Source organism: Lonchura striata, chromosome Z (assembly GCF_050655825.1).
Source record: "Lonchura striata isolate lonStrDom1 chromosome Z, ASM5065582v1, whole genome shotgun sequence".
Classification (NCBI taxonomy): Eukaryota; Metazoa; Chordata; class Aves; order Passeriformes; family Estrildidae; genus Lonchura; species Lonchura striata.
This window is the reverse complement of record NC_140740.1, coordinates 32,189,619-32,217,553: the sequence shown is the minus strand read 5'-3', so window position 1 is coordinate 32,217,553 and position 27,935 is coordinate 32,189,619. Positions and strand designations below refer to the sequence as shown.

General features: G+C 37.7%; 1 protein-coding gene across 1 annotated transcript; it reads right to left on the bottom strand.

Moving 5' to 3' along the window:
* On the bottom strand, positions 1 to 27,935 carry ZNF475 (zinc finger protein 475). The gene is made up of 3 exons (XM_085568022.1): positions 27,489 to 27,935; positions 20,714 to 20,894; positions 1 to 17,536 (listed from the first exon to the last, which is right to left on the bottom strand). The coding sequence occupies exons 1-3, from the start codon at positions 27,933 to 27,935 to the stop codon at positions 17,385 to 17,387; spliced, it is 780 nt and encodes a 259-aa protein (XP_085424148.1). The 3' UTR covers positions 1 to 17,384.

Below are 27,935 nucleotides of genomic sequence, written 5' to 3'. Positions count from 1 at the left end.
TTTGTTTGTTTTTTTTTTTTTTTTTTTTTTTTTTTTTTTTGTTGATGCTGCTTCCTTGAAAAAGGATATTGTTTAGTTTTCCTACTTCACTGAGGGAAGGGCCAAGTGCTCTTATCCTTTGGAAACAAGTATGCTTTGGAGAAACATTCCAAGACAGTGTAAACACTGTATAAGCATAAAAAGAAAACAAGAAAAAGCATCTTTTCTTTTTCAAACTTTTAATGAAAGCAGTTACTATATGCACTGGCAAATTGGGAATATAAAAAAAAAAACAATAAAAAGGATAAAATCAGAGCTCCATTTTAAAGGCTGGCATAAGTTATGTGGGATATGGGTGCATTAGGAGAATGATGAGATAATTTTTCACCACCTCTTTTCTTGTTTTGCCTTTTAAAAGTTTTCTTTTTGAATTATCTTATTGTGCCACAAAACAATTTTTATACAGACCAGCATTTTACATTTATTTCATACACCAGTCACTCTTTTTTTGTGTTTTCACAGAAAGCACTTAAGGGATTATAACTGTGTGGCATCACCAGTTGTTTTATTCCTCTGCGATGAAGGAGAGAAAACTAATGAACATTAAATACATTCAGCAATAAAGAGAAGAAATAAATAATAATCAAATGTATTGAAAAATCTCTTGCATAAAAGGCCAGAGAATAATAGTGGAACTCATTTTCTAATATCTAAAAACATCATTTCCAAATACATAAAAAAGCATTAAATTTTATTTTATTTTATTTTATTTTATTTGAAAAGTATAGGTGAATTTATGCTATTAAAACTTCAAATCAAAGGAATGAATTATTAAAATATTATTATTATCCATTTAGATTAAAAAAAATTACAGCAAACCATCCATCAATCAAAATAAATTTTCTTCTATAGGTAAGATAACTAAAGTAATTTTTAAAAGACAGGTTGAAAAGATATGGTAAGAAATTTGGATTTACAGGAAAAAGCAGAATTTTCAAAACCACCCAGATTACGGGTATTGTTTTGAAAATCTAGAATTGCTTCACTTAAGCATTTATTGCTAACACATCATAACTTTTTTGGTTTGTGTAATGAGCCAAGACTGTTTTGCAACTCCATGCCACAGAAGAAAATACTTCCATGATATAAAGACAGAAAATTCTACCATTTAGGGTATAATCAATTAATATACTTCAAGTCATGTAAAGAACTATGTCAGGTAAATGTCCCAGAATCTTTTGCCTGCACCAAAATCAATGGCAATATTTTGGTTTTGGCTTCCATGGTCAGGATTTTAACTTTAGGGGCTTCTTGCAACAAAGACTTTACCCAAATTTACACAAAGGCACAGCAGACACAAAGATAAAATCCAACACCCTAAAGAAGGGAAAAGGTCATTTCAGTGGCACAAGAAGGCAGTTAGTCTTTAATTTCTTATGCTTTGTGACTAACAACAGCAGGACTGTAAACTGAAATTCTGCAATCCCCTCATTGAAGTGCATGCCTGAGACAGAGAAATAATATCACTGGGAAAGCTAAATAGCAGTATCCCACTTGGAAACTGAAGCACTACATGGCTGTGCATGGCACACTAGTGATACTGCTGAGATCAGACCCTCTAGAGTGCTACAGACATCAGCAAATAGTCTTTTGCTGCTTGTCACAAGATTTTGTCCTCGTTTTCAAAGCAGAGTATCTCCTTCCAGCAACAGCATATAGCTTATGTTCCAACAGAACAAAAAGAAAAAAAAAAAAAAAAGCTGGTATTGTAAAAAGTCACCAGGGAATGATAATCTTTTGGCTACTGATACCTTTCAACTTGCCAGGTTTGCCCAGCCAGTTTTTTGAAAAAAAATCCATCCCTTGGTGTTTCCTGGTACTATACATCAACTTTTAAACAATGACACATTTGCATTGCACCCAGAATTGTGAACAAATTTCACACTTCGTGAAAATGCAGTAAATGAACTATACAACAAACAGCCTCAAACGTGCTGAAACAAAAAAGGCCTTCTATCCATATTTTATGTCCTTAGATCACTTCTGAAGTAGTCTTTGCCTAATTTTTTTCCACAAACACACAGAGGCATGCTACTATTGTATATTGGCTTTTTTGTAGAGCTATAACTATAAAGTCTGGAAGTTGGGTGATTTTTTCTCTTCAAATATTTATTGGCTTTTAGTAACTAATAAAAAGAAATATATTTTTTTAATTTGTACAACTAAAAATTTAAAATATTTTTCAGACTTGTGATAATAATACTTGCATGATTTTCAAAGTATTTAATGTTCATTTTTTTCATATACCTGTCAGGCATGAATTACATTAGTGATGCACAGTACCTGTGCTTTTTTATTATTGTTCCTAGAACAATTTATAGATACAGAGATTGGAATTCAGAGCTTGTGATATGAACAAAGATAAAAGACAAGTGTTTGGCAAAAGCTGACCCATAATTCAGGTTCTTAATATCCAGTCTCCATCTCAGTTGATCTTTTGTAAAATATTTAACTGGTTATCACTTGTAAAACCCTGACAATGCCCATTATATTTGTAGCTGTGATTTTCTTCAGGAATACTTCTGATTAGTTGAGTTAAAATATTCCTCTCCGTATCAGAGAATAGGTTTTGTTCTCAAATGTATTTTGTATTGATTAAGTAACATATAGTTAATTCTTGTGGAGGAAAAGGATGTATTTTTTGTAATCACTTTGAGATTTTACAGCCTTTTCTTTTGTCTCCACCTCTCAGACCTAAAGGCTCGGTTTCCATGCTGGGCCATCACAAGAACACATGGAGAGTGACTGTTGGAGATTGTTCTTGACAGAAACCCTGCTGAAAGAGAGTTACCGGTTGATGCAGCAGATCAAGGAGGTTGTTAGTTCTTCAGACACCTGGTGAGCAAGGGAAACATCATCCCCCTAAGGGAGACTTTGGCACAGAGACAGAGGCTGGCCATTCTTGCTATTAAAAATGCAGGTGGATCTCATAAGTGGAGTTGGTTAATACATCTGCCTCCAAGAGCTGCAGCTGCTCCTCCTGGCATCCTGAAATACTGCAGAGGAAGGGAATACAGAAGGATTGCTGGGAATCACTGCTAACATACCATCGAGCGGTGACTTCTTCAATGTAGATAATCATCCAGGATCTAGCATGCTTTTCTCCACAACCAGATGCAGGAGTTCTCTTTGTACATGCTCATCATTTTAAGAAATCTGAGTCTATATTCTTGGAAGCAGCATGTGTGGAGACCTTCACTGGCCCTACCTGTGTTCTAATACACCACAGGAACCCCATATTCCACTCCTCTCTTCAGTAAGGAAATTTGGCAGAAATTAGGAAGGCTATCTTTTAAATGTAGCTTTTCACCAAGCTTTAAAATAATACTCAGCTTGGAGTTTTCTGTAGGTATTTAGGTGAATTGTATTACCGGAATAAAAATCTGTGCTCTTCTGTACAATTAAAGCCTTTACTCTTTATCATTACTGCACAAAATATGCTGTGTTTCTAATAGTAACTGAAACCTTGTAGATACAAATATCTGGTGCATGTAAGGAACAGTGGAAATTGGGTCATCTTTGATTCTATCCTGTTGCTAAAAGAAGAAGTACTGCTTTAAATGCAATTTTGTACTGGCTTGCATCAAGCTGAAGTATGTCACAGCAGATATTTACAGTAGTTTATGTACTGAAAAAGGGTGAGGTGAATTCAAGGTCAGGAGGATTCTGTAAATGCTATTCCTGCTGTTCTCTATAATCCTGCATGCATGTGTGGGGAATAGTCCAATTTCTTTTTACACTTGTGTGTACTCACACTGGGCCCTACCTAAGTTGGGTGTTGAGCACCTACAGGCATTGGCAGATGCCAAACACCTTCTCCCAGGCCATTACTTCTCCACAGTAATTAAATGAGTTGAAACCTTATAACCATACCTTCCAGCCCAGCCACAGCTCTTAAAATGATCCAGTCTAGATTTGACTTCTGTGGTTCATTGCTGATTTTGACCATTAATTTCTTCCTTGTTATAAAACACTTCATAAAGGCTTGGAAATCTGCAGATCTGGTAAATTAGATACTCAGGGAGAAAAAACACATGATATAACAATGCACCACCTGCACCAGAAAGATAGCCTGGTGATTCTAATTAATCAATATCCCAAAGATGACTGTGGTCTTCTGCCTTTGACAAAATACATGGCTTCAGCCAAAGTCTGATCTCAATTACATGCACAGAAATCAAAAACAATTTCACTGTATTCTCTGATAGAAACAAGACCAAAGTTCAGGCTTCAGTTTCTTTCCTTTTTTTTTTTTTTCTCTCCAAAATATTAAATTCCACCAAGTTTCTGATCCACAGAAATTCTGAGTCTGTGTCACACACAGACATACACAATGACATTCTATCCATCAAGATTTGGCATATCTGCTGAAACTTAAAGCAAGATAATATAGACATGGTCAGATGTATAGACAATAAATGAAAATAGGAGGGAGGGGAAAAAAAGAGATGAAAGAGAAGGGCTTGAAGAAAATAAAATACGAGAAGCCAAAAGGCTCATCTTTTCACCTTCATGACTAGTATGTATTTTATTTTTGACATGTGGGTTTTTAAACAAATGTAGCTTGGGCAGCAAGAGACTTGAGCCTTTTTGACACTACACTGATGAACATGATGTGTATTTCCCCTTCTTAGGAAAAGTAACCTAAGGACCATTATAATCCTTTAATATATTTCAGAATTTGGGAATCCAAATCACTTGAAGATGGTAATCCAATCCTTTGTGACTGGTCCCTGTTAATCTCCCATGTGTGCCAGGTCTGCAACAGGTTGTAGACACCTGGCAGGGCTGTCAGGGAGACCAGCATGCAATGGCAGTCACTTCTGTCACCATGTGCATTACTCAGTGAGGGCAGCAGCCAAGTGGTGACACAGTGGTGGCAATTCTGGGCATGGGAAGCTGCCACTAAGCCAATGAGCAGCTGGTGGGTGGTACACAGCAGGGAGGAATGATGTGGGAAAGGGTTGCAAGCTGCTGACAGTTCCCATGTTCCACCCCTCAACTCCCAAATGTGCTTCTTCTCCCAACAACCTCCCACCTCTCTTTCCCCAGGTCAAAGCTTGTCAGCAAAGATGCATCCTCCCAGGCACAGGGCTCCATGTAATGTTGAATAGCTAGGAAGAGGGTGGTGGTGGTTCTGGTGCTGGAGCTTAATGGGTGGCCTTGCCTCTGAGTTGTTTTCATCAAACCCAGATGGTGATGGTGTGCCACAGTCCTGGTGCTGTTTTTCCACAGGAGTCTGTGTCTGAAGGCTAGGCCCCAAGGCTACAGAGTCACAGACTATGAGTAGCACTGTGGCACAGTGCTGAAACTTGCTTGTCAGACTGTGGTCTCTTCTCATGAGAGTCTGTCAGACAGTCTGACTGAGAAAGGAAATGGTCTTAATCTCTCTCACTGACAGTGCTTCAGCTCTTGTCACAGCCAGCAGAAGCAACCTGCTAAGGTTCCTGGCTTGCCTCTGGGAACAAATCTTAATTTAAAAATCATAAGTCCTCTTGAGGTACAGCCAGGTCAGAAGGCAGACAATAACTTCCTCCGAGCCCCGTGTGTGACTAGGACTGTGACTGGGCCTGAGAGAGCACATTTTGTGGAGTTTATGTCCTTCTTTTTTTCATTTTAAAAATTTATCTATTTTATTATTTTTTGAATACAAAAGAGCAAAATAGGAAATTTGTTTCCAGAAATATAATTAGAGCCAAAAGTGCAAATAGTATACCAGAAATCTAAGTTCTTAAATGTTAAAAATACTATGCAGTATGTCAGATGAGTGTGTTTATAGCATCCTCTGGATTGTTCTCATACGGCATAAGGATCCTGGCACATGGTGCTTTGACAAATTATTGAAGGATTCCTTCTTGAGCAGGGACCTTTGGGAGTCAGGAGGATTGCTGGGAGTGAATGGTCTTCTCCTTCATACATTGCTGGTCTCTGGTGTGTGCATCTTTCATTCCAGACAAGTGACAGGACTGTGATAAATAGCATGTATTAGGTAAATATTACTGAGGAATAAAAGGCCCAGGATTGAGCAGGTTGCACAGCAGATTTCTCAAGCAACAGTGCTACTATGAGCAGAAGCAACCAGTTCTGTTCTCCATACTACCTGTTTGGGAATGCATTTGCAAAGACCTGTTTCTTACCAGCATTACAGAAAATGCCAAAGATTTTACATAGTCATATTGGTCTATCTGCATCTGACTTATTCTAGAACTGGTTTGCAACATTAAATATTAATTTTAACTTCTATATTCTCTGATATAGTTCAGAAGATCAGGCTTCTTGCACACTTCAAGCTCCTAGCAAACCATTGAGTAAGGTTAGAGTGAACCATTCTTGGAGGTTAGAGTGGGCACAGAGAAACAGGACTGAGCTCTAACATAGCATTCCAGCAATCAGTTTTCATCAGCTTTAGAGTGGTGGTAATGAGCCTTGCCTGGCAAAAGCTCTAACCCTGAACTAATGGCTGGTATTAAAGTACTTGAAGAGCCCTGAAGAGAAGGTGCAGTGCTAGTGCCAAATATTACTCTTCTTAGAGGCTGTCAGATGCCTTAGCAGTCTGTGTGCAGTTCCTAGTGGCTCTCCAGCATTCTTGATTCTTAGTTTCACCCTGGGGAACTCTCCAGTTACTTCAGAACCCAGAAGCCCAGAAGAGAACTTGATGTCCACTACAACTCACTTTCTCAATATATTCCTCTATGCAGATACAAATTATCAGGACACTTCATGAGAGCAGTTTATGCCTATAAACAACTTCTTTCAATATATCCTTTGTGCCCTTCCCATACCTTTTTACATAAACTCTTTGAGTCTGTTTAGAAGTAAAGCATGATAGTCTAATCTCAAGTAATTTCACTCCTCTTTAAACAGTACATTTATGTACAAAATGAGCTGGAAATCAGTGTTAGCCACCAGGAGAGGTGATCTTGAAGTCATACTGCAGAAGGAGGTCATAGTTTTGAAGGAAGCTGATTAATTGCAGGTAGAGCAAACCTTTTGAAATAATGACCATGTGAGAATATTTACTTCATGTCGACTCGTAAGTAAAACCTGCTTAGAACAGCACTTTAGGAGATATTTCTGGTCAGAGCTCATTCTTTCAACACACATATAAAATAAAGAAATAAAGAAAATATATGAGGTGTGTTTCTAGATGTAATCTGGTTGCAGCTACAAGACACTGTGCAATATGAGATGAATGCAATAGTACTACAAGAAGGATCCAGAGATGGAAAGAATGCCAGACTCTCACACGTGAAATTTGCATTATTTTAGTAAATAGAATAACATTCAATGTTGTTGAGGCCTATTTACCATGCAAGTCAGACCTATGAAAGGCTAAATCATAATGCTATTAGATTATGAGAGTTCAATTATTTCAAATTAGGAGAAGTGCTTATATTGCCACCTGCTGGGCTTCATTGCTTCACAGGTACACAAGACAGCTCAGCAAGCACGCTGTTTCTCAGGTGCCTCTTGCAGATACTGGGTTGCCAATAATTTAAAGATGAATGAACAAAGAGAGTCACAGAAAAAAAAAAAAAATTAAAAACCTATCATTGTTAATGTGCTTGTGGTTCCACCAGACTACTTCTCACTAATCCCCAAACTCCTCTTCGGAAAACTAACTATACAAACTGTTTTTTTGTTAAAATGCAAGTAAATCCATTTTTAAGGTCCATGTTTGGTCACCTGTACCACACGTGAAAGTACCTGTTTACAAGACAGAGCAAAAATATATTTTAATTACTGAATAGCGGGGCTGTTTTGTACAGTGTGGTATCTACTACAAAGACAGGGTAACAATAAGTTATTTGAACCCTTTTAAATAGAATAATTTACATATTTTCTATGCTGACTGTTGTAGTCACTTCTGTTGTTGTACAAATACTGTAGAGTGCAATGTCTGCTACTGTGAGACTGTATCAGTTTCCAGTTGTAATCAAGTGTCAGTGGAGCCATCATTTAATCCTGTTTTATGCAATGCAGTTCATCTACAAGATGATGCAGCAGAATTGGTGTAGATGTGAGAATGACCCAAATTGGAGACAAGTTTGCAGCAACTAAAGTGCTTCCTGAACACCTTTTCGCTCTTTAGATTTAGAAAATTCATGAGAATGGGAACTAGTAGAAAATTGCTGCATATGAGACTTTGCCATTAAAATGTTATACATTCTGTGAAAATTGTATTCTTTCTTGCACAAAAACAGATCTTAGGAAACAAGAAGAACACGAAATATTTGGGGGATTTTTGAATCTAAAAATTCTTTGGATGAAATAAAAAAATGAGGTGGGAAAAAATACTTTTAAAAAAATCAAAATCAAAGTTAAAGCCCTTTACTTTTACTCCTAAACAGATTTTGGTTCCTTGACCATAATGCTATTGAACAGGGACAAACAACAACAGGGACAAACAACTTCCTAAAACTAGCAAAAGACCCAACCCTAAAAATGCTTGGTTTTCACCTGTGCATTTGCTTTATTCTTTCCACTGCCAGGTCAGAGGATTTATGGCTGTTTAATCAAGATTTTCTTGGAAAACATGTAATTGAAAAATGTGCTTCACATGTATGTTTGGCATTCACCAAAGGATTCTAACCCTCTATTTCTCTTAGACTTTAGGTGATGCACTGAGAAATACAACATGAGTGGAAATAGCTGGGGTTTTTTAAGTCGTTCAGCCATGTGCAGCTTAGAGCAAGGAACATCACGCATGCTGCAAAATCTGTCTGCAAATAGAAATATTAGCTTATTTGGATTATCATAGTTAGAATGCTTTCAAGGTCAGAACCTAGTGAGTTGAACTTAGCTGGATGTTTAAATGTAATGCTGCAGACTGTTGCATGGCAGCATGGTTGGACAGCTTCAGTTGCAGCTTGTCCTCTCAGAAAGGCAAAAACTTCCTTACTGACTCAAGTGGAACAGATCAGAAACATATATATTACCACAGTGTGGAAAAGCACTGGGTATGTACTCTAACTGTGCTCTCAACAGCTGGTATATTTTTCCTGCTCTTTACTCATGACAAATATTTTGCTTGCATTGAAGACTGCCACTCCCAATACCAGCTAAGCTGGGTTTTCATAACCACTTTCACTAATGAGAGAAGTGATTATTTGACATATCTTCATGTTGATTTCATCCATACAACATATCTACATGGTTCTGCAAGGGCTGATTTATTTTACTAGGATGATACTGCAGCTTTTGGATGACAAAAGAATAGGTACTTCATATGGCTGTTTGAAACTAATGACCTAGATCAGTGTAATTTTACTGTGCAGAATTTTATTACATAATTTTATTTAAATTACTGAAAACACATAATGAAAATAAATTTGAAAAGAAAATACAAAAGTCTACCCCATAAGTCACAAGCAAAACAATCATCTACAAAGAGAGGTGTTGTAAACAGGTTTTGGGCATGAAAAAAATGCATACTCAAACTGTGGATAATAGCGACAGATAGAGGCTATAAATTGGATTAAGGACACTCTCAAGAAACAGAAGAAAAAAAAAACAGAAAAAGGGCTGTGTTTTATTAAACTTTGACTTCAAATAACTGAGTTTATCTTTCCATTTATTGCAGGCTGGAGCTGTGAGGGTCAGAGTTATCCTCCCTGATCTTTTTTGGAGTGCTGTGAAACTCCTAGATTTGCCTAGAACACACTGACATTTAGGTGCTCCCTAGAGTAGGAAGTTAGTCTGTGGTCACTTAATAAGGACCTTGGGACTTAAGTTACCAAACCCCCTTCTCCATAGGCAAATTTTCCCTTAGAAAATTTCCCTTAGCAGACTATTAATATTTGAGAGGATCACATTCCAGAAAAAAAAAAACATCAAACTATAGATCTGATAAGACTCCAGAAATTTTTGCTTAGTTCTGATAAAAAACTCTCAAGACATTCATAACATCTATATATAATTGCTGGAACTTTACTGGATAGAAGCTTTCTTTATTCTTCAGTCTTAGAAATACTATGCTAACATTATACTTGTCCTGTGTTCATCATCAAGCCCACAGACCTTCTTCAGATCCTTCTCAACGTGACTTTTGTAAAGCCAACAGCTCATTCCAGCTTCCAAATACTGTACAGTTGTCTAGTTAAACACAGCTGTATCTCTTGAGATATGTAGGCACATAACTCCTTTGACCACAGATGCTCAGGAGAAGGAGAAAGGCCTCTTACCTCTGCTGAAAATAAACTGCCTGTCCAGACCACTTCATACCACAGTCATATTTCTGACAACTCTCTATTCTCTTTGACATTCAGGTCAGCTTTACAGACCAAACTGAATAGGAAACACTAGAGAACCTGCTGATATTCTCCACATATTTTTTCAAAAGAGCTAAGACAAGATGACATGGGTGTCCTCCCTTGTCTTTTCAGAAGTCTAAATTTTGCTAAAGCTGGTATTCTGGAAGTTGTGCTGGGTATTTTTAGTGCCACATCATTGAGGAATCTGGTATCTACTCTGCTATGTTACCTACATGAGATGAAGTTTGTAAAATATTCTTGGGATCCTGGGCATGTCAAGGTTAAGTATGCTAAAGTGGAATTCTGTGAGTGTTCACTTCTACCATTGTACTTGGTTTATGAAAATTCAGAGCTGAAATATAGCCTGCATGAAAGATCTAACAGCCTCTCTGTCTTTGAGAAGCCAAACAGACTGAGCCTCTATATTCTTGTAGCCACAATTGTGTTTTCCAAGATGCATACTCCTTTCTTCTATCTTCTGAGTGATAAAATGTAAATATTTCATATTAAGGGATTTAAAGCCCTCCATGTGGCTCTGCTGTATTATTTGAATGTAAACAGATTATAGCTCTGTAACATGGAGTGTAGTGTGTGATCCATGTTTCTGACTTTGGCTTCTTTCATGCTGCACACATTTTTCAGCCTCAAGGCAATACACTGAGAAGTTTACTATTCTCCAAGAGGTATTCAGAGAAGATATCTCTGAATGCATCAAATAAGCCTAAATGGTAGATATGGGGACACAGGGAGAAAAACAACTAGAGAGAAATCTATGGTGGCTAGCAAACCAGCATTTGTTACAAAGAGGGAGTAGACTGGAGAAGGAGGTCTTGGAAATCTGCATTTATCACAAGCTGTATCTGGCAGAGCCTTTATTTTGCATCTTTCCAGCCTTTAAACCTGGTATAAATAGCAGTAAGTATGACTTGTTTTGAATTGGATGTATTACAACAATAAAGTGTGAAAGTAACCTGAAAAAGTCAGTTTCCTAACTATTTAGCTTTACAAGTCCTAAGAGCGAACTTACGTAAATCTTTTTTCCCTTTAAGGTGCCAGAGAAAGCAAGGAAGGCAAAGCACTTAATTGTTTTGAAATCAATCTCCTCTTTCTGATGAGACTATCTTCCATTTGAGACTGTATACTTTAAAATTTTTTGTCCAGTGATCTCTCACTGCTGCTCTAAATATGTCTTTATCACAATATGACTTGGCAGTCTGATTCAGCTTCCAAATACAGGTACAAATCTTAACCCAATTCAAACATTCTTACCTTAAAAAGCCTTGTTATTTACATGTTTCACAGGGGAGGGCCCACATTCTCGGAGAGATGGCGCCATTTTAAAAATATATGCATCTTTCTGTTTCTTCTTTTTATTTGCTAACTTTGAATTCCTGAATACCTACTCCAGAGATACCACTAGCTGTAGGAATGTGCTAGAAACAGGTCCCCAGGCAGACCATGTGTCGCTATAGGACACATGAAGGCACAATGCGAGCCGCTGCTATTGCAAAGGTGAAAAAGAGGAAGGTTATTTTCTGACTCCAGGATTTATACTTTTCCAAAGGTGACAGTGGATTGGAGGGTGGATGTGCCACCTCTCCAATGACATTGGACAAACTACTGGTACATCAAATTTCTTCGCCTCTATAGAGGAATGCAAAACAATAGATTGTTTACAGAAAGTTGCATGAGAAAGTTCTCTACAATAATGTAAACCCAGAAGGCTTCAGAAAGAATCATGGCAACACCATGCATTCAGGCTTGGAGCATGACACCACTAGAAAGTTGATGAAGGATGGTGTTGGGATGGCTTCTTGTTTGAAAATCCTAATGCTGGTTTATTGAAAATCAGGATACAGCTTCAAATATAGTCCAGGGACAAGAACCAGGATGACTTCAGGGTCTAGGACTATATATGAGGTAAGAGAGGCAGTCCAGAGGGTTAGGGTCCAATGGGAGTAAGGTAAAATGGTGCAAAAGTGGGGTTAGGGAGAGCCATTGGGGATTGACTGGAGCTAAAACAAGACCAATGGGGATTCAGGGACAGGAGAACATTCTAGAGGATATACATAAATAGAAATGAGAGCTGAATACGGGTGGTCAGAGCCAATGGGCCAATGGGACAACAGAACTCGGAGGGAATTAATATATGAACAAAAAGGCCTGTGTGAAAGAGGCTTCTCACCCTAACCTTGGGATGTATTACTTATTGTAACCTTTCAAAGGTCAAGGGACGATTTTAGTAAGTAGTCCTTGGGCCTCCATGACTAGTTACTTGCAATATTTTTTCTTAAGACTTCTGCAAACTGTTTTCCATCCTAAAAAATATATGTCAATTATTATATTTCATAATCATCTGGAAAAATATTGGAGTCCAGTGTTATACAGGCTATACTGTAATACAAGCCTGGCCTAAATTCGTTCATATTATACCTATGCATAACTTTTAAAAATTTTGTTTGTAAAAATCCTGTCACATCCTACTGAAAATCTCAGCAAACTCCTAGAAAATTCTGGGTCTCTTACTTCTGAGTTTGACTAGCAACAAATTCCTGCTTGGAAATTTTTCAGTTGTTTTCTTCTGGAAAGACATCTCTTTGATCTGAATATGTACAGGCTATCCGGGAGGCACTTAAGTGGATTTTTTTTGAGAAGTTAAAGAGTCTGGCCTCCTGGAGTCTCTCTTGTCAGGTACATTTTCCTGCTGGTGTCAATTCTTTCTTCTCAATTCTGTGAAGATTATACATTTTTTTCTTCACCTGAAAATGACAGAAGTTTTTTGAAGAAATATATATTTAGGAGGAGTACCCAATTCTTGCATGCTCCAAAGTCAACAATATTCTGTGTATGTCTGTTACGATATTGACCAAGGAATAAACAGGAACAGCATGCAAGAATTTAGACAGTTCCTCAAGCAACTTCTTGGAGGGTTTTCCAGGCTTGTAGGTTTTGTTTCTTGGTGGACTTCGCACTTTTGTTGAATCCTGCTTTTGTACAATCCTACCATGATGCTGGGGGTGGCATGTCTCCAGATACAGCAAACTTGTTTGTACCCACTGTGGTTGACACAGTCCAGAAATACAAAATTCAGAGCCTTATCCCCACTGACAGTGAAGCAAAACTAATCACAGGACCTTCAAAGAAAATACTAATTCAGGCAAAAGACCACCTACAATTCCTTCTTCATGGATCAGCTCCATAAACTGGGTAATAAACCCAAAATTCTCAACTATGAAATTCTATTAAGCAAATATAGGCTTTGAAAGCTTGTGTGCCATCATAAAAAATAGCACAATCCAATTGGATTAAGACATATACATGTGTCAGCATCTGATCATCCTCTACTCATACAGTACAGTATATACATACATACGTAGGATTTGTTTCAGTGAGTATAGGATCAAAAATCATGTTTACAAATCCTAGACTAAAACTTAAGCATTCAAATGTCTGTAGTCAATACTGAAAAAGTAATTTCTACATAGTGCCATATGCTTCCTAGGTTTGTGGCCTGAAAAGAGAATTCACAGATCCATGTAAATGGTCACTATCTTTAATTAGAAACTGACATTACATTTACAAATGTTTTGTTCCTCAAGTTGTGGTCTATTTACTGCTAGCAGTCTTTAAGATAAAAGGTCCATGAAACTGTCTTGTTCAAGCCTATCAAGCATTCTTAACTACTGCTCTTAAAGATGCAGGACCTTTTAATGTTTGTATGGTAACTGTGACATTTTCAACTCAAGAAATTATAACACTTTACATATAATATAACTACAGTTTGGATTCTTTCATTAAAGCCCAATTTTTCAAGTCTGCAGCTAAACTCTTCTAGCTTGACTATGATCTTCTGATTTTCTTTTATAAAATGCCTCTTTTTTTTTAATTTGAAACTGGTAGGTTCAAATGGCTGAATTAAAACATAAGTCATGGCTTTTATTTATGATTAGAAAGTGCATGCTCATTTGTTTAATGTGATTGAACTTTGCTTGTCAATCCATGTCCTAACTTTCTGTACATTTTGTCCAGGAATAGTTTTAGCTGCTATCAGCACAACTGTGGGAAACTAGATGACACGTTACTGGTTATGAAGTACCAGAAGATATTTTTCAGCTCTTTAAATGTGCTGTGGCATTAGGAAACATGGGATTCAGCTGGAAGTAACACTGAGCCAACAGTCAACGAGACAAGGTTAAATGACAAATCACTAAAGTATGGAAACAAAGGAAGCAAAGTAGCTCAGTTTCTCATTTCCTCTTCCTCTCCTGCAAAAAATGTCAAAATTATACATGCCAAGCAATAATAAGAAATGCTCATAAGATCTTATTTTGACTCTGTTGAGAGCAAATAATGAAGGCACTCTAAGTGCTTCTCCCAGTAAACAATGCTTGCTTTGACTTCACTATCATCACTGGCAAACACACTAGCACTGGTGAGCTCAGCAGAAAAACATGTGACAGAGTAACCTTGGGATGTGAGTGACAGTCTGAAATGGAACAATATGCACTCCTATGTCAGTGATTTTTGTATTTCTACATAGTTTGGAAATCATTATTCCCATGAAGTTGCAGAGAGAAGGGAATCGCACAGCCTTTAAGATCCTTCCAAGGACTGTTGGCTCCAGCTGAGTTTCTGCATGCTCTGGTCTCACCATCAGCCCTCACAGCCCAATGCTGACTTTACTTTGTGTGTGGTAAGGCTCACCATTTCTCAAATTCAGAACTCAGCAGCAATCACTGACTAGCAGAGACAGCTCTTCATTTGACAGATCCTCATTTCCCTTTTTAAAAGATGATGTGGAAAACATACTCTAGGCTTATGGCTTCAGGAGTTCCTCTAAAATGGTATTTCTGGTTAAGACATAATGTACACTTAATATTGGTACTTTTTTATTGTTCATAAACATTCAGCTCATCAGAGAGATTTTACTGCTTTTTGGGAAAAAAAATCCAGAAACCAAAAAATATACAAGTGTAGGGCTGACAATGAAACACAGAAAACATGTTCTGGGTGAAATCTCTGAAATCTAAAATTGTCAAGACAATAAGCCTAACTTTCAGAATGAAACACAGGGACTTCCATATATAAATCCCACCACGAGACAGAGCTGAATTTCTAATGCCAAACTCTGCAGTGACTCTGCAAAGGCTTAATTTATTTAAAATATGTTTTTGCTCTTGAAGTGGATGTAGTGAATCTCGATGACCCAATAAGGCAGATGTAGCCAAAAAATGCTTATAGTGTCTAAGAAAAGAGAATATTCCAAGAAGAGGAAGAGGGGACACAAAGGTGAGATTGTATGATATCCATAATCCTCTAATTACCAAACCACTTGTTAGTGAGCCAGCACTTGGTGTGATTTAGAACAGCCTCAGGGGCTTGTCAGCCAGCAGCTCCTAGGAGCCAGTCTAACAATCACAAACTAGTGCCCCTGTTCTTCTGTCCTCAGGCTACATGCCTTCTTCCCAGCCAAAAGGAGGAGGGATGGCACTGGTCCAGCTCTGACAGCACCTCATCTTATGCTGGAGACACTAAGAACAGATCTGCAGGGTTTACACAGCTTTGTTCCGTAGAACAGAAACTGAACCTTTGACTCCTGAAGATATCTATCTTTAGACTATACAATCCTCATTCCAAAGATGAAAGGGCTGCTGAGGTACCATTGATTGTTTTGGAATTTATTTTCACCAAAGAATGCTGGTACTTCTCCAGTCTGAATTAACAACACGCCAGGGCTGGAGCCAGGAGTTTCTCTAATAACAGAACAAAGACTTCTTGTTTCACTTACTCCACAAATCACACAGCTTGATTGCTTGGAAAAGAAAAGTTGTTGGTACCCATATTTCATTTTAGTGTGTATGAAAGCACTCACTTCCTCTGATTTGCAAGTACAATAGTAAGTGTGAATGCTCTGAGAAAAGTCACATCAATCACATAATACATAACAGACAACTCTAGGCCTTAAGCCCATACATGAGGTACAGTTTCTTTCATGGTATCAGGAAGCCTAGACTCCTAGTTCACAACTTGTACTGGATTATGTCATACCTTTTGAATAACCTCACCACTTAATAAAATGCTTCAGAGTAAGTAAAATAATAATTGCTCTCTGCTGTACCTTGTGAAAGGGAGTATTACTTTTTTCATATGTTTAGCCCATTCCTATACCAATGTGTTTTGGCACTCATTCCTCCACATAACGTAACAGCATTTTTCTAAATAGCACCTTCAAACACATTCTCCATGGCTTTTTTGTATAATACCCAGTCTTCCAGCCAGCACTGGCTCTCTGTTATGGCCACACTTGGCATACAGAGAGCAGGGTGGTATTTTATGCCAGCCATCTGGCACATCATGCTCATTTTGTCTTGACATTAAAATGTTTTCTTTTACAAAGTTCATGACCAAGATGTGCTTCTCTGACTTACAAATTTTTTGACATGATGAGTTTACTGAGCTGAGGATAAATTATATGGTCAGTATCATTCTTAAATAAAAAGAGGGCACTTCTGGGTGTTTTTCTAAAAACAACCTGTGTCTGCTTCTACCACATGACTGTATTCCTTTACATGAGAAGGTTTCACTTGTAGCAGTCAAGGGCTTCATAAGATGCAGTTACATATGGATGTGAACACTGGAGTGCTCCAAACAAAAAAAAGCCCAAAAAACTGGAGAACCCAAACAAAAATGAAAAAACTTAAAGGAGCTACTTGGTTTCACTGGTTAGTCAAGTTCGGCTAAAGGTCCTTACACCAACCAGAGATTCTCTGACACAGGAGAAGCAAAATTTTGTTTTCAACAAAGTAATTTTCAGTATTTGACTTTACACTTTAGTAGCAACTGCTGATTTTTACTCTGGAGACTTTTGGAGCACATGATATCATTACACAATAAAGTTTTGGTGACCATGTCTCTCCAGATGAATTTTATTTCTCTCATTGTTTGTCTGAAAGGCATGGATACATGTGTGTCTATTTATGCACACACACACAAACACACACACGAACACTTTATTTAGCTTAGGATAAATGTGTGTGTGTCTATGTATGTGTGAGCAGACAAGCATTTGTATGCATGTGTGCTACATCCACTTCACTTTGCACGTTTTGGTTTACAGGACCTCTGGTGGACAATCAGTCTGTCTGGAAGAAAAGTACGCCCACAAATATCACATGGAACTAGCTGGGCTTGGGCACTGGTCCAGGCAGCCTTATTTAAAGCATCAAGATCATAGAAACCTTTGGCTGGAAAATAAGAAAAAAAAAGTATCAACTTTCATTCTGGAGACCCACATTCAACTCTTTACGGAAAATATTTTCAGGAAATACCTGTTGACTGAGCAACCAAATCATATTGCTTTTGGAAATGAAAAAGAAAAGAAAGAAGAAAAAGAGTAAAAATTATATTAAAAAGACTGTTTTTTGTCCCAAGGGTTGAATTAAATTAACTTCAAACTGAATAATTTTGTCTTGTATGAGAGTACAGAGAAAACATCATGCTGTGTGTTATGATCTTATTCTCAGCTAATTATTAACATCTTTGCATACCTACTATTATCAGCAAATTCACTTTTTGGCTTTGCTTCAAGCTCTGTTTAACAAGCATGTGTTATCTGACCATGGCTATGGGGGGGAACATATTGTACTTGAGAAAATACTCTTTGTACTTCTCTGGACAAGGGCCCCAATTTTCTTCCTGTTAGAATCTATGTAAATGATACTAAAAAGTGGAGTAAAACTTAGATAAGCCAAAAACCTTGCAGACAAAAGCTACAGTACTTTAAAGCCACAACTTCCTGTGAGGTCATTGCATTGATGCATCTATTGTCATCTAAACATGAATCCAGCCTTACTCTCAGTTATTTTCCACTGCGGGAAGAAAACTGCTCTGAAAACTCAGGACCATTCTTCAAAAACTCAGATGTGTTTTCAAGATTTAATTTGGTTAAAAAAAAAAAATCTTGTTAACTTCCATCTTGAAATGGACTTTCCTTTTGAAATGGATTTTCACATAGTGCTGTTCCAAACTGATTTGCAAAAAGGCCAGGCAGGTTGCTTAATACCTGGATTCCTGGATTTAGATCTTAAGGATTTTCATTTGAAGTGCATGCAGAAAAAAATCTACATGGCTCAAATTGAAAACATGACATGACAATATAGAAAAAGATTTTAAAATCTGTTTTTTTTTTTCCTTTACACTGTTAGCAGTGAACAATTTTTGAAAGAAAAGTATTTGTGCATTTAAAAATAATCCATGGTTTCTGTCATTGGCACATAATAGAGCTCCTCATTAAAGGCCCATACAATTTTAATATGATTCATATCCAATGGTTCACATAACCACAATAAGCCTTAGATCTCTTAATATGCCTGTTCCTAATGTTCTTTTTGTTAGAAGAGCAACCAAGTAGTGTTTCTTTTCTTGGCTGAGACAAATACCCCTTTGCTTTCAGGAAATGAATGTGTATTTTCTGTACTTTGGAAAGTTTATGGAATATTAAAAAAAAATAAAAAAAAAAGGAGAGGGAGAAAGAGAGATGACTTTCTCCTTGCAGGCATGTGTTAGGCATTCCACAAACAAAACACTGTGTAATGAGGGCAGTGGTTGTCTTCCCTTGAGTTTTCAGAAAACTTATAACTTTTATAACTTTATGTAAGTTATAAAAAATTTTATGTAAGCACTTAGTATTTCTGAGCTTTTTTTTGAACATTGCCTGTTTCATTCAACAACAGGGTAATCCCTCCCCCCTGAGCTGAGAAACTTTGAGACATGCAGTGCATGCATGTGGTCTGAAGGTCAGTTAAAGCATTTACCACATGATCAAGAGTAAGCCTTATGGAAAAAGAACAACACTGAGATTATTTTCTCAAGGCCAGGAATATGAGGCAGCTGCAGGGGGAACAACTATTTTAGCTCAAGCTACAGAACTGATCAGGCTTGCATCAGCAGGCATTTAGGGACAGATGCGGAAAGCAGGTCAGTATCCCCAGAGGAACCGTGGGCACACAACACCTCACAGGAGATTGGTGGCATTTGATATGACTCACTGTGTAAATGAGACAACTTTCTGATCTCTATCTGGGAGCCTTCTGCTCGATTGTTTTTTCAGAGTGGTTGTCTTTCTGCTTTCACTCCTTTAAAATAATAGTGTATTTCAAAATAACCTGATTTGCCTTTTTGCATCCCCCTCTTTCACATGGAATTCTCATTTTTTCCATCTATTTTACCACCCTATGCATAATAATTAAAAAGTGCTTAACATCTAAAAAGGCAAATACAATGAAGACATCTTTTGAACACATCTTTTACTGCAGATTTTACTATGCTACTTGGCATCTGTTAACCAAGTTCCGATTTTATATTACTTCAACTTTGATGATTACTTTGAACATCTGGTTAGTGTTCTCAGTGATCCTGATCTCATCTGCATGTCTTCTGAGGATATATTTCTTTGTACTGCTGTAAACTGATCTATTGTATGACTCTTTCACAAGTGAGTTGTAGGAGACATTGTCTACTTTTCCAGACATTATGGGAAGCTGAGGGAAATTGTAGGGAATATAAAAAAAAGTGTGTGTGAATTAAATGCCTGTGAGGAAGTGGTCCAAACTTGGCCCAAAGTAGTTCAGACCAGCTGGCAGAGCCAGGGAAAGCATCCAGCAAGAAAGGTGAAATAACTTTATATGGGAATAGGAAGTTGTGGGAACAGCTTCCAGGCAAAGCATAGATAGGAATTTCTTTTCATCCTAGAGTGAACATACAACCCTCAGACACATATGACATCCTATCTCTGGAGATGCTGGGGATCATCAGTGTTCACTGATTTGAAGAAGTGGAACCTTACAAAACAGAACCCACAGCACAAACATGTAAAATTGGCAAAAATTAATTGTTTGCTTTGTACTACATATGTATTTTTCCCCACTGTGTGTATATTACAGTGTCTCACAATGAAAGCTTCTCAGACTTGTAAATAAAAAGGGATCAATATGGGTTGTTGACTGTAGAAGAATCTGGCTGAAGTATCTACAGCTATGTTGCCTGAGGGCATTTTATTTTAATGATTCTGTGTCGTGTCTGCACATTATTCTTGGATGTTTTTGCTTAAGACAGGCCTGTGTTAAAAGAAGTCAAAAAGTAGTAGTGTAGCTATGAAGCATTTTGCTAATCTATTTGTGTTTTGATTCAGGACACACTGACACATAGAGGGGAATGCCACCAGAGCCATCTTCCATGGATAGTGACTACTTTTACTTTCAAGACTTTATTAAAATAAAGTTTTCTTTCTGTGAAGCAGAAGGAAAGCTTAAAACAAACTGGAGAACAAAGTACTTGTAAACTGTTTACCTATTGCTTTAAAATATCTTTTTTAATTCCTCTCACTTATTTGCTCATCTCTCTTAATTTGGTCTGTAGCTTACCTTGCACAGTTCTGACTTCAGGTTTTTTGGGTTCTGGCCTTCTCAAGTGCTTGGGGAGGTTGTCATTCTCCCGACGCCATTTTTTCAGGCATTGTGGCTCATGTATACCAATAGATTTTGTTCCATACTCACGGCCACATATGTAGCAAATCACTGTTGGTGGCCGTCTTATCACTTTTGCCTGCAAATAACCATGAAGAAGAAGAAATAATGTTTTCAATATTCATTTTGAATCAGAATTACTTGTATGAAAGCAATCATGTAGATAAGGAACATGCTACCTGTGAAATCTGTGTAATTTTTTTCAGTCTAGTTTTGTCTGGAATCAATACTGCCTCATTAAGTGAGCACCTGGAACAGGAGGGTTTCTTCTGCAGATGCTGGGCTGACAGATGTGTGTGACTAATCTATACTTAGCTGTGTTAAGTTTCACTTCTTTTATTTTCATACCTTCAAGTTCATGAAAATGGTAAGTCTTCACATGCAGAGAAAACATCTCTGCTTCATCAGGTTGCAATGCAGCATCCACCTTAAATGGCTGAAGCCGTTTTTTACTTACCAAGCAGATGTAAAAGGGAAAGCAGCAACAAAAGCTTCATGAGCTGAACTTTTCACTTCTAGTACAATAACAGAAAGACTCCATTTTCTATCAGAACACAGCTCAAAGTGCTGTGATACTAAAGCCTTAGTATCTCTCTTAAGCTGGAAAGTGAGGTCAGCTCTCCCAAGAGGTGATTGTGGTTCTTTACCCAACTTTCAACACAGATCAGTTAGCTGGTGGAATTCTTGGCCTTCAAATATTAAAACCAAGCCAGGATATTTCAGGATGAGGGGCAAAATAGGAACTGCTGTTTGTTTATCCCAAAGGCCTTAGTGTGAACCTTGCCAGTGACTGCAGCAAGGGCAGAACTGGACTCTAAGCAAGTCATTGTTTCCACATTGAAGATCTGCTTTTGTTCTCAGAGGAAAACAGCTCAACAACAGAAGAAAAAGATTCCTCAACCTCAAACCTCACAAATACATAATCTAAGGCTGGAAAATGTATAATTACTGTAGTATTGCAGATTATGGACTCAGCTGTGTCCTTAGGCGCATCTTGGGCTAGGCGTGGTGTCAGTACCAGGCTCAGTGCTCAGGAAGTAGGATAAAAACATGCTGTAGAGAAGAACTTTGAGGCACACAGATGGGTTTCACAACTGCCAGTACTTCCTACACTTCTGACTGCAGAATACCAGTAAGAGATGAGCTATTCCCTGCCCTCCTCAAATTAGACGGACAGCCATGCCAGACCAAATACAGGAAAACCTTTCTCACTCAAACAAGAGTGGTGGGGGTTTTCATTTTTTTCCTCTGCTGCTGTGCAAGACAAAGCATAACCTGTTCCCATATTTATTACTCTTTCTGTCAGCCCATCAATGTGTTCATGAAATTCTGGGCAGCTCTTCTCGTATTTATGTTACAGTCTGAAAATGTCATTAGTGAACAATCTGCATAAGATTGCCTTCCTGTATCACACATGTAATCTCACTTACATGAAAGAAATACTACTCTATAAAGTCTATTTTTTCTGGGAAAAGTTGGACTTCATCTGGAAAGTTCTCACAGTGTCTTGAAACATAACATCCAAAGACAGACTCTCCGAGGACATTTTCATCATCTTGACTTACAAATGGAATTTCCTTGCTATCTTTGATAACACAGTATTTTATATAAGCATATTTTCTAATATATATAAAAATACAGCCTTCTTCTCCTATTTTTTAGATTAATACAGCCACAGCTATTTTAAAAACATCTTATAACTTTTCATTATCAAATTTCCCCTACTTCTTTACTTCAAGCTGTGAGCTAGAACTAGTCTGATTTTAAAGTAAGACTCTGGGTCCAGATACAGAGTCTTCTGAAGACAATATACATTTATTTGTAGGCTCTGGAGAGCTTTAGATAAGGATACTACAATCTAAACTCCTGAGGTCAGAGAATTCTTTTTAGTGTGCATGCCTGTTGTGGGTATGGTTATTCTATTTTAGAAATGGTTTTTTACAAAATGATAGGTGTAAAATCACTGGGAACACACTTTCCCCAAGAGTTCTCATTAGCCGGGTTCCTGCTATTAATTTAAATGGTTACTTATCGGCTGCAAACTAGGAAAGAGCCATTTGATTTATATTCAGATTGTAGGGACTCTTCATATGGTAACAGAAAAAGAAAAAGAAATCCTAGTACAAATGCAGGAATCTTCTCAAGTAGAACTGTCTGTCTTTTGCAATTTCCACATCTACAAATAGTACAGAATCAACAGGAGAAAGCACAATTAATTAAGAGAAATCAGATCACTCTTAGGATAGAATTGTTTTTATTCCAGAAAAATACTGAGATTGACCCATCACCATACATACAATTATATACACAAATTCTTCTCTGCACTCATGTTTAAGACCTGAAAGAGATTAGCCTAACAATCGGTACTAACAGATTTTTCTTTTTTAAATGTAGAATCCAAGATATTATAAGCTTTACTTGGAATTTCTACAGCTGATTATATTTACCCTTCATTTCTTTTTGTTTTCAGTGTGCCTATCCCAAATGTAACATCTGGTGGCCTGCAGTTTGAAACTAAACTATTTTTGGAAACACCACAGTTTTCCAACCCAAACTACTCACAAGCCAGTGGCTAGGCTCTCTGTTCACTGCTTTGTTTTTAACTTTCAAAAAGAGTTGTAGGGAAGGTCTGTTCCTGAGGATACGTGTTATTATAAAAATACCTACAAATACCTAACAGTGTAGTTAGGCTTTCCTCTGGTGTCTCAGTATTTTCTTTTTTACTCCAAGACTGCTAAGTATGTCTGTGTGACTATGAATGAAGTTATTTAGTTCAGAGGGCTATGCAACTATGTATTTTCAATAGACCTGACATTACTTAAGGTTAGCCCCAGGCTGCTGTTTTGGTGTTACATGAGGTCAAATCCTTCCATACTGCACAAAGCTTTTTATTTTTTCTTAAGTACACACAATAAGACTGAATCCCAAACTTCCCTACAAAAATATTTATCATCCAGGACTGCACACACCTCTTCCCTTATTATTTAATTATCCATTTATTTTAATGGGAAGAGGGGGGGCTCCATCCTGCTCTAGGATGGAGCTCATCATAGACTTGAATTGCCCATGGATTAGAGGTTCAGGAGAAGAATGGTGCAAGCACTTAGCAGCAGCATTCTATTGTATGAAAGCAACCCTTTTCATACATTCCTCTCTGCCAAGTAAAAAGCATTTTGCATAAGGATCACAGACAAGGTATAGTATGGGTCTCATGACTGTCCAAAGCTGCACTTCACAGCCTACAACAGCACTCATGTTAGGATCATATGCCTTGAACAGCAAGCTAATTCTGCAAGATTATGCATACAATTAAAAATATCACTCCACTGGAAGCATGAGATATCCCATTTTGCTCCTGATGTGCTTTCTTTTTAAATTGAGTACGTCAATACAATGAATAGCACGTCCATGTAGAAGCAAAGGAAGGACACAGTGATTCCCAATGATAATACTCAGTAAGTTTCATTCAAACCATCCATTCACTGTTGATTCTCATATAACTTTCTATATTTGCAAATTTATTTGTCAGTATTCTCCTAGCAAGGTATTCAACACCACTGCAATGTGGCAAAGAAAGCTCATCATTGAGCTTCCACCTTCATTAGAATTATACTGCACCTGAAGAAGCCTTCCCTTTACCAAGATGCTACATGGCTTTATGTTAGAGCAAAATACAACATCAAAGCTCTTGCTACACAAATTTTCAAGACTTACACTTAAAATGTATTACAATTCACCAAAGGAAGATCAGTGAAATCTTTTTAGGTAGTTACCCAGATAAGAAGAAAACAGCAGATGGCAGCACCATCTAATTGGCTTTTAAGATCAGCATTATCTACTGTCAAAAACCCTATAACTCATATATGCACAGCAAATTATTGATGCTCACTTACATGTATCACATATTTTTGTCTATGAAACAATAGAACATAGACTCTGTTTCAGTCCAAGTCTGAGTTTCAGTAGCTGCAAACACCACTTCCATTGTTTGAGGTGTCCACAGCAGAATCCAAAGCAGAATTTCTGAGCTGATGTGACCCTTGAGAGTATCTAAGCATAGGCTGTTATTCTACACAGCAAGACATGATTAACTCAGATGTCTTCAATGATTCTGAGAATGACGACAGGTACTGGAAGAGATAGCTTACAGAGGCTGTTCAGCCTTCACCTCTAAAGACATTTAATGCAGAACTGAGAAAGAGTTCTACTGGCCAAGTTGATGCCACACTTGCTAAAGGGGAGGGAACTCCAGGGCATAAAGGCAGAGGCATACAGGGAGAAGTGCTTGCAGTTGAAAAGTTAAAATGCACTTTACATGGTATACCACTAAATCAGTCAGAACTTTATTTTGGAAATTAGGAAGATACAGGTTTTTAATTTAGGGCATCTTTCATTGCATAAATTTACTTAACAGTAGCACTAATTCTCTTAAATATACAAGGGCTGGGTGTTTTTTTTTTTTTTTCCAGTTATTGCTTTCCTCTGATGTTCTGCTGAATCAGGACTTTTAAGCAAGTACTTAAATAATTCACTGTCACAGTGAGTCTGTTAGATGAGACAGGGACTGCCCCAAATGCTTTCCAGCCAGGACCAGAACAGTAGCCATTTCACTTCACCACTAGTGAAGCACTGTTTTTTAACAGTATTAATAAGCAGCCGAGTAGCTGGTAAGGTGAGCAAAATGAAAACCATATGCTGGAAAAAGAGGAAGACTTTAGTGGAGACACAGACCTTGTCCCTGCTCATAACTAATCTGCAGTTATTGCATAAGCTTAGTGCTTTTCCATACCCTTCAATGTGTGGACATTTCAAAATGTTCAGATGGAAATGAAGATTCTCTCACAGAGAATTTAAATTTACAGGAAAGTAGCTTGCTTTGACAGTTTCTTATAAGCTGTCTGCAAGTCCTGAAGAACCCCTTGCATCACAGGATACTTCTTTCAATCTTCCCGTCCTGTATCTGCCTTTAATACATAATTCTGTACTAAAGAATTGACCTCAGAGACATAAAATCCATCATCTCTTCCAGAAAGTCACTGTTAATAATGAAGTCCCTCAAAGTCAACTACAAACTGCAAACTGTACAGCCTCATTAGTTCTGCTGCAACTGATGAACTGCAACTGCTTGGAAGTAAATGAGGAAACCTGTTGTTCACACAGAAGAACAGATTTGAACAGATTTCATTTTGGCTCTGCAGAGCTCACGGAAGTAAAAAGTGGCAATAATGCTGTTGTTCAGTAAGTCAGCAGACATGAGTGTATCCACAAAGGGAGCAGATATGTTGTGCAAGAGGGTAACATTTTTTACAGTCACTGTCAGTGCTTAACCACACTCTAAACTTTCCTTTTATGGGATCATAATTATAGAAAAATACCCCGTCCCTCTCTTTTATAATCTACAGAATTATGTGTGGTAGATTATACTCTCTGCTTCACACCCATGCCTTTCATTGAACCATCACCATTAGAGCAATGACAGTTCTTTGGGAAAGAGCACAATGTAGTGTAAACAGCACCACTTTTTCTACAACTATAAATGCAGCTGTGCAACACTTTGAACTGCTTGTAGCTAATGTAAAATTTGCTGATAAAAGCAAATTCGCCAAATATATATAAATTTTCCAAAATATATCAATCAGTGGCCTCATATAGCATAATAAATATATTTGCCAAAATATATCAGCTGTGGCCTCATATAGCCTAATAAAAAAAGGACTCATGAAGCCTTTAGTCTCATGTGAGCTAGGGTAATGCTATTATCTTAATTTTACTCAGCAGCTGGTAAACTAACGTTACACACTTTGCCTTCTAAAGCATCTTAAGAAATGCTCTGCATAGCATTGCATTCCTTTGGCGACTGAGAGACCTAAATCCCATTTTCAAAAGTAATGTAGCCAATCAGGATTCCAACCTACATTTGGAAAAAAAAAATAAAAAGGCCATTTAATTTGGACACTGGGCCTAAATTTAGACAACTATCTTACAAAACTTCTGGCCAAAAGACAGCTTGTGCCTGAAGAAATGCAGAAAAAAATATCCAATTTTCCAAAACTCTGTGTAGCTTTTGGATAATGTGAATCAGCTTCTTTATTCTTGGATCCTGAATCAAATTCAGTGGAAAAAAATATGCAGTCTTACTTATTTTGTTGTTGTTATACCCAGAATTGCTGCCTTTGAACATGCAGTCCTCAGTAAACTCATGTTACATGCCAAGGTTAAGAATAACAGTAAAATATGAAAATCATGTTTTCAAGTGCTGGATGCTTGCAGGACAATGAAACATTGCATTTCATGATAACTAAATAAAAATACCTAACATCTCCTAAAACATATGACATCCAAACCTTGCTTAATCTGCTCAATAGAATCTCCTAGGGAACTAAATCAAGCAATGGTCCCTCTTGGGGATATAACTCTAAAGGACAACAGAGAAACCAACTACTCCCATTCAAAAGGAAAATCAAAATAAATAGGAGTAAGTAGTTCACCTTATTCCTTTCCCAGTATTTCCCTTTTCTTTATCCTCTATTTAGCAATGAAAAATTTGCATGAAGCTAAAAGGTCCTTCTGAAGAAAAGTGATTTTAAATTTGATGGCAAGCCAGTCTCCCCTGGAGTGCCACACATCAAGATGCATGCACACCCTTTCATACAGCACATGCTTAGCAATTTACCTGGTCTGACACACCGGTGACTGGTGTAGCCCTGCTCATTCCTTGATAGGCCTTAGATGGATCACCCCTTGCTGAGCCAGGTCCGAATCTTGGTGCTTTACCAGATTTACTAGCACTGGGGCCACTTCCTTTGCAACACCTTTCATGCATGGGGAGACAGTCAGGAAAAAAAGTTTGGCCACAGTTTCTACATGGCACCAGCTGGGCTTGAGCACTATAATCAGCTGCTTCATTTTCATCTGTAAGTGTATAGGAACCAGAACCAGCAAGGATCTCAGGTTTCCTGGGCTCTGGCCTTTTAAGGTGCTTTGGTCGCTGATTGTTTTCGATACACCACTTCTCTAGGCACTTAGGTTCATGTATAGCAATAGATTGTGACCCAAATTCTCTTCCACAGATATAGCATTCCTTGAATGGAGGTCTTCTTGGCAAGGGTGTTTGAGACAT

Coding starts and splice junctions, on each gene's coding strand:
- ZNF475 (XM_085568022.1), bottom strand. CDS start 27,935: ATGTCTCAAACACCCTTGCCAAGAAGACCTCCATTCAAGGAATGCTAT. Junction 20,895..27,488: donor TCACCGGTGTGTCAGACCAG/GTAAATTGCTAA, acceptor GGTTATTTGCAG/GCAAAAGTGATAAGACGGCC. Junction 17,537..20,713: donor TGAAGTCAGAACTGTGCAAG/GTAAGCTACAGA, acceptor CTTATTTTCCAG/CCAAAGGTTTCTATGATCTT.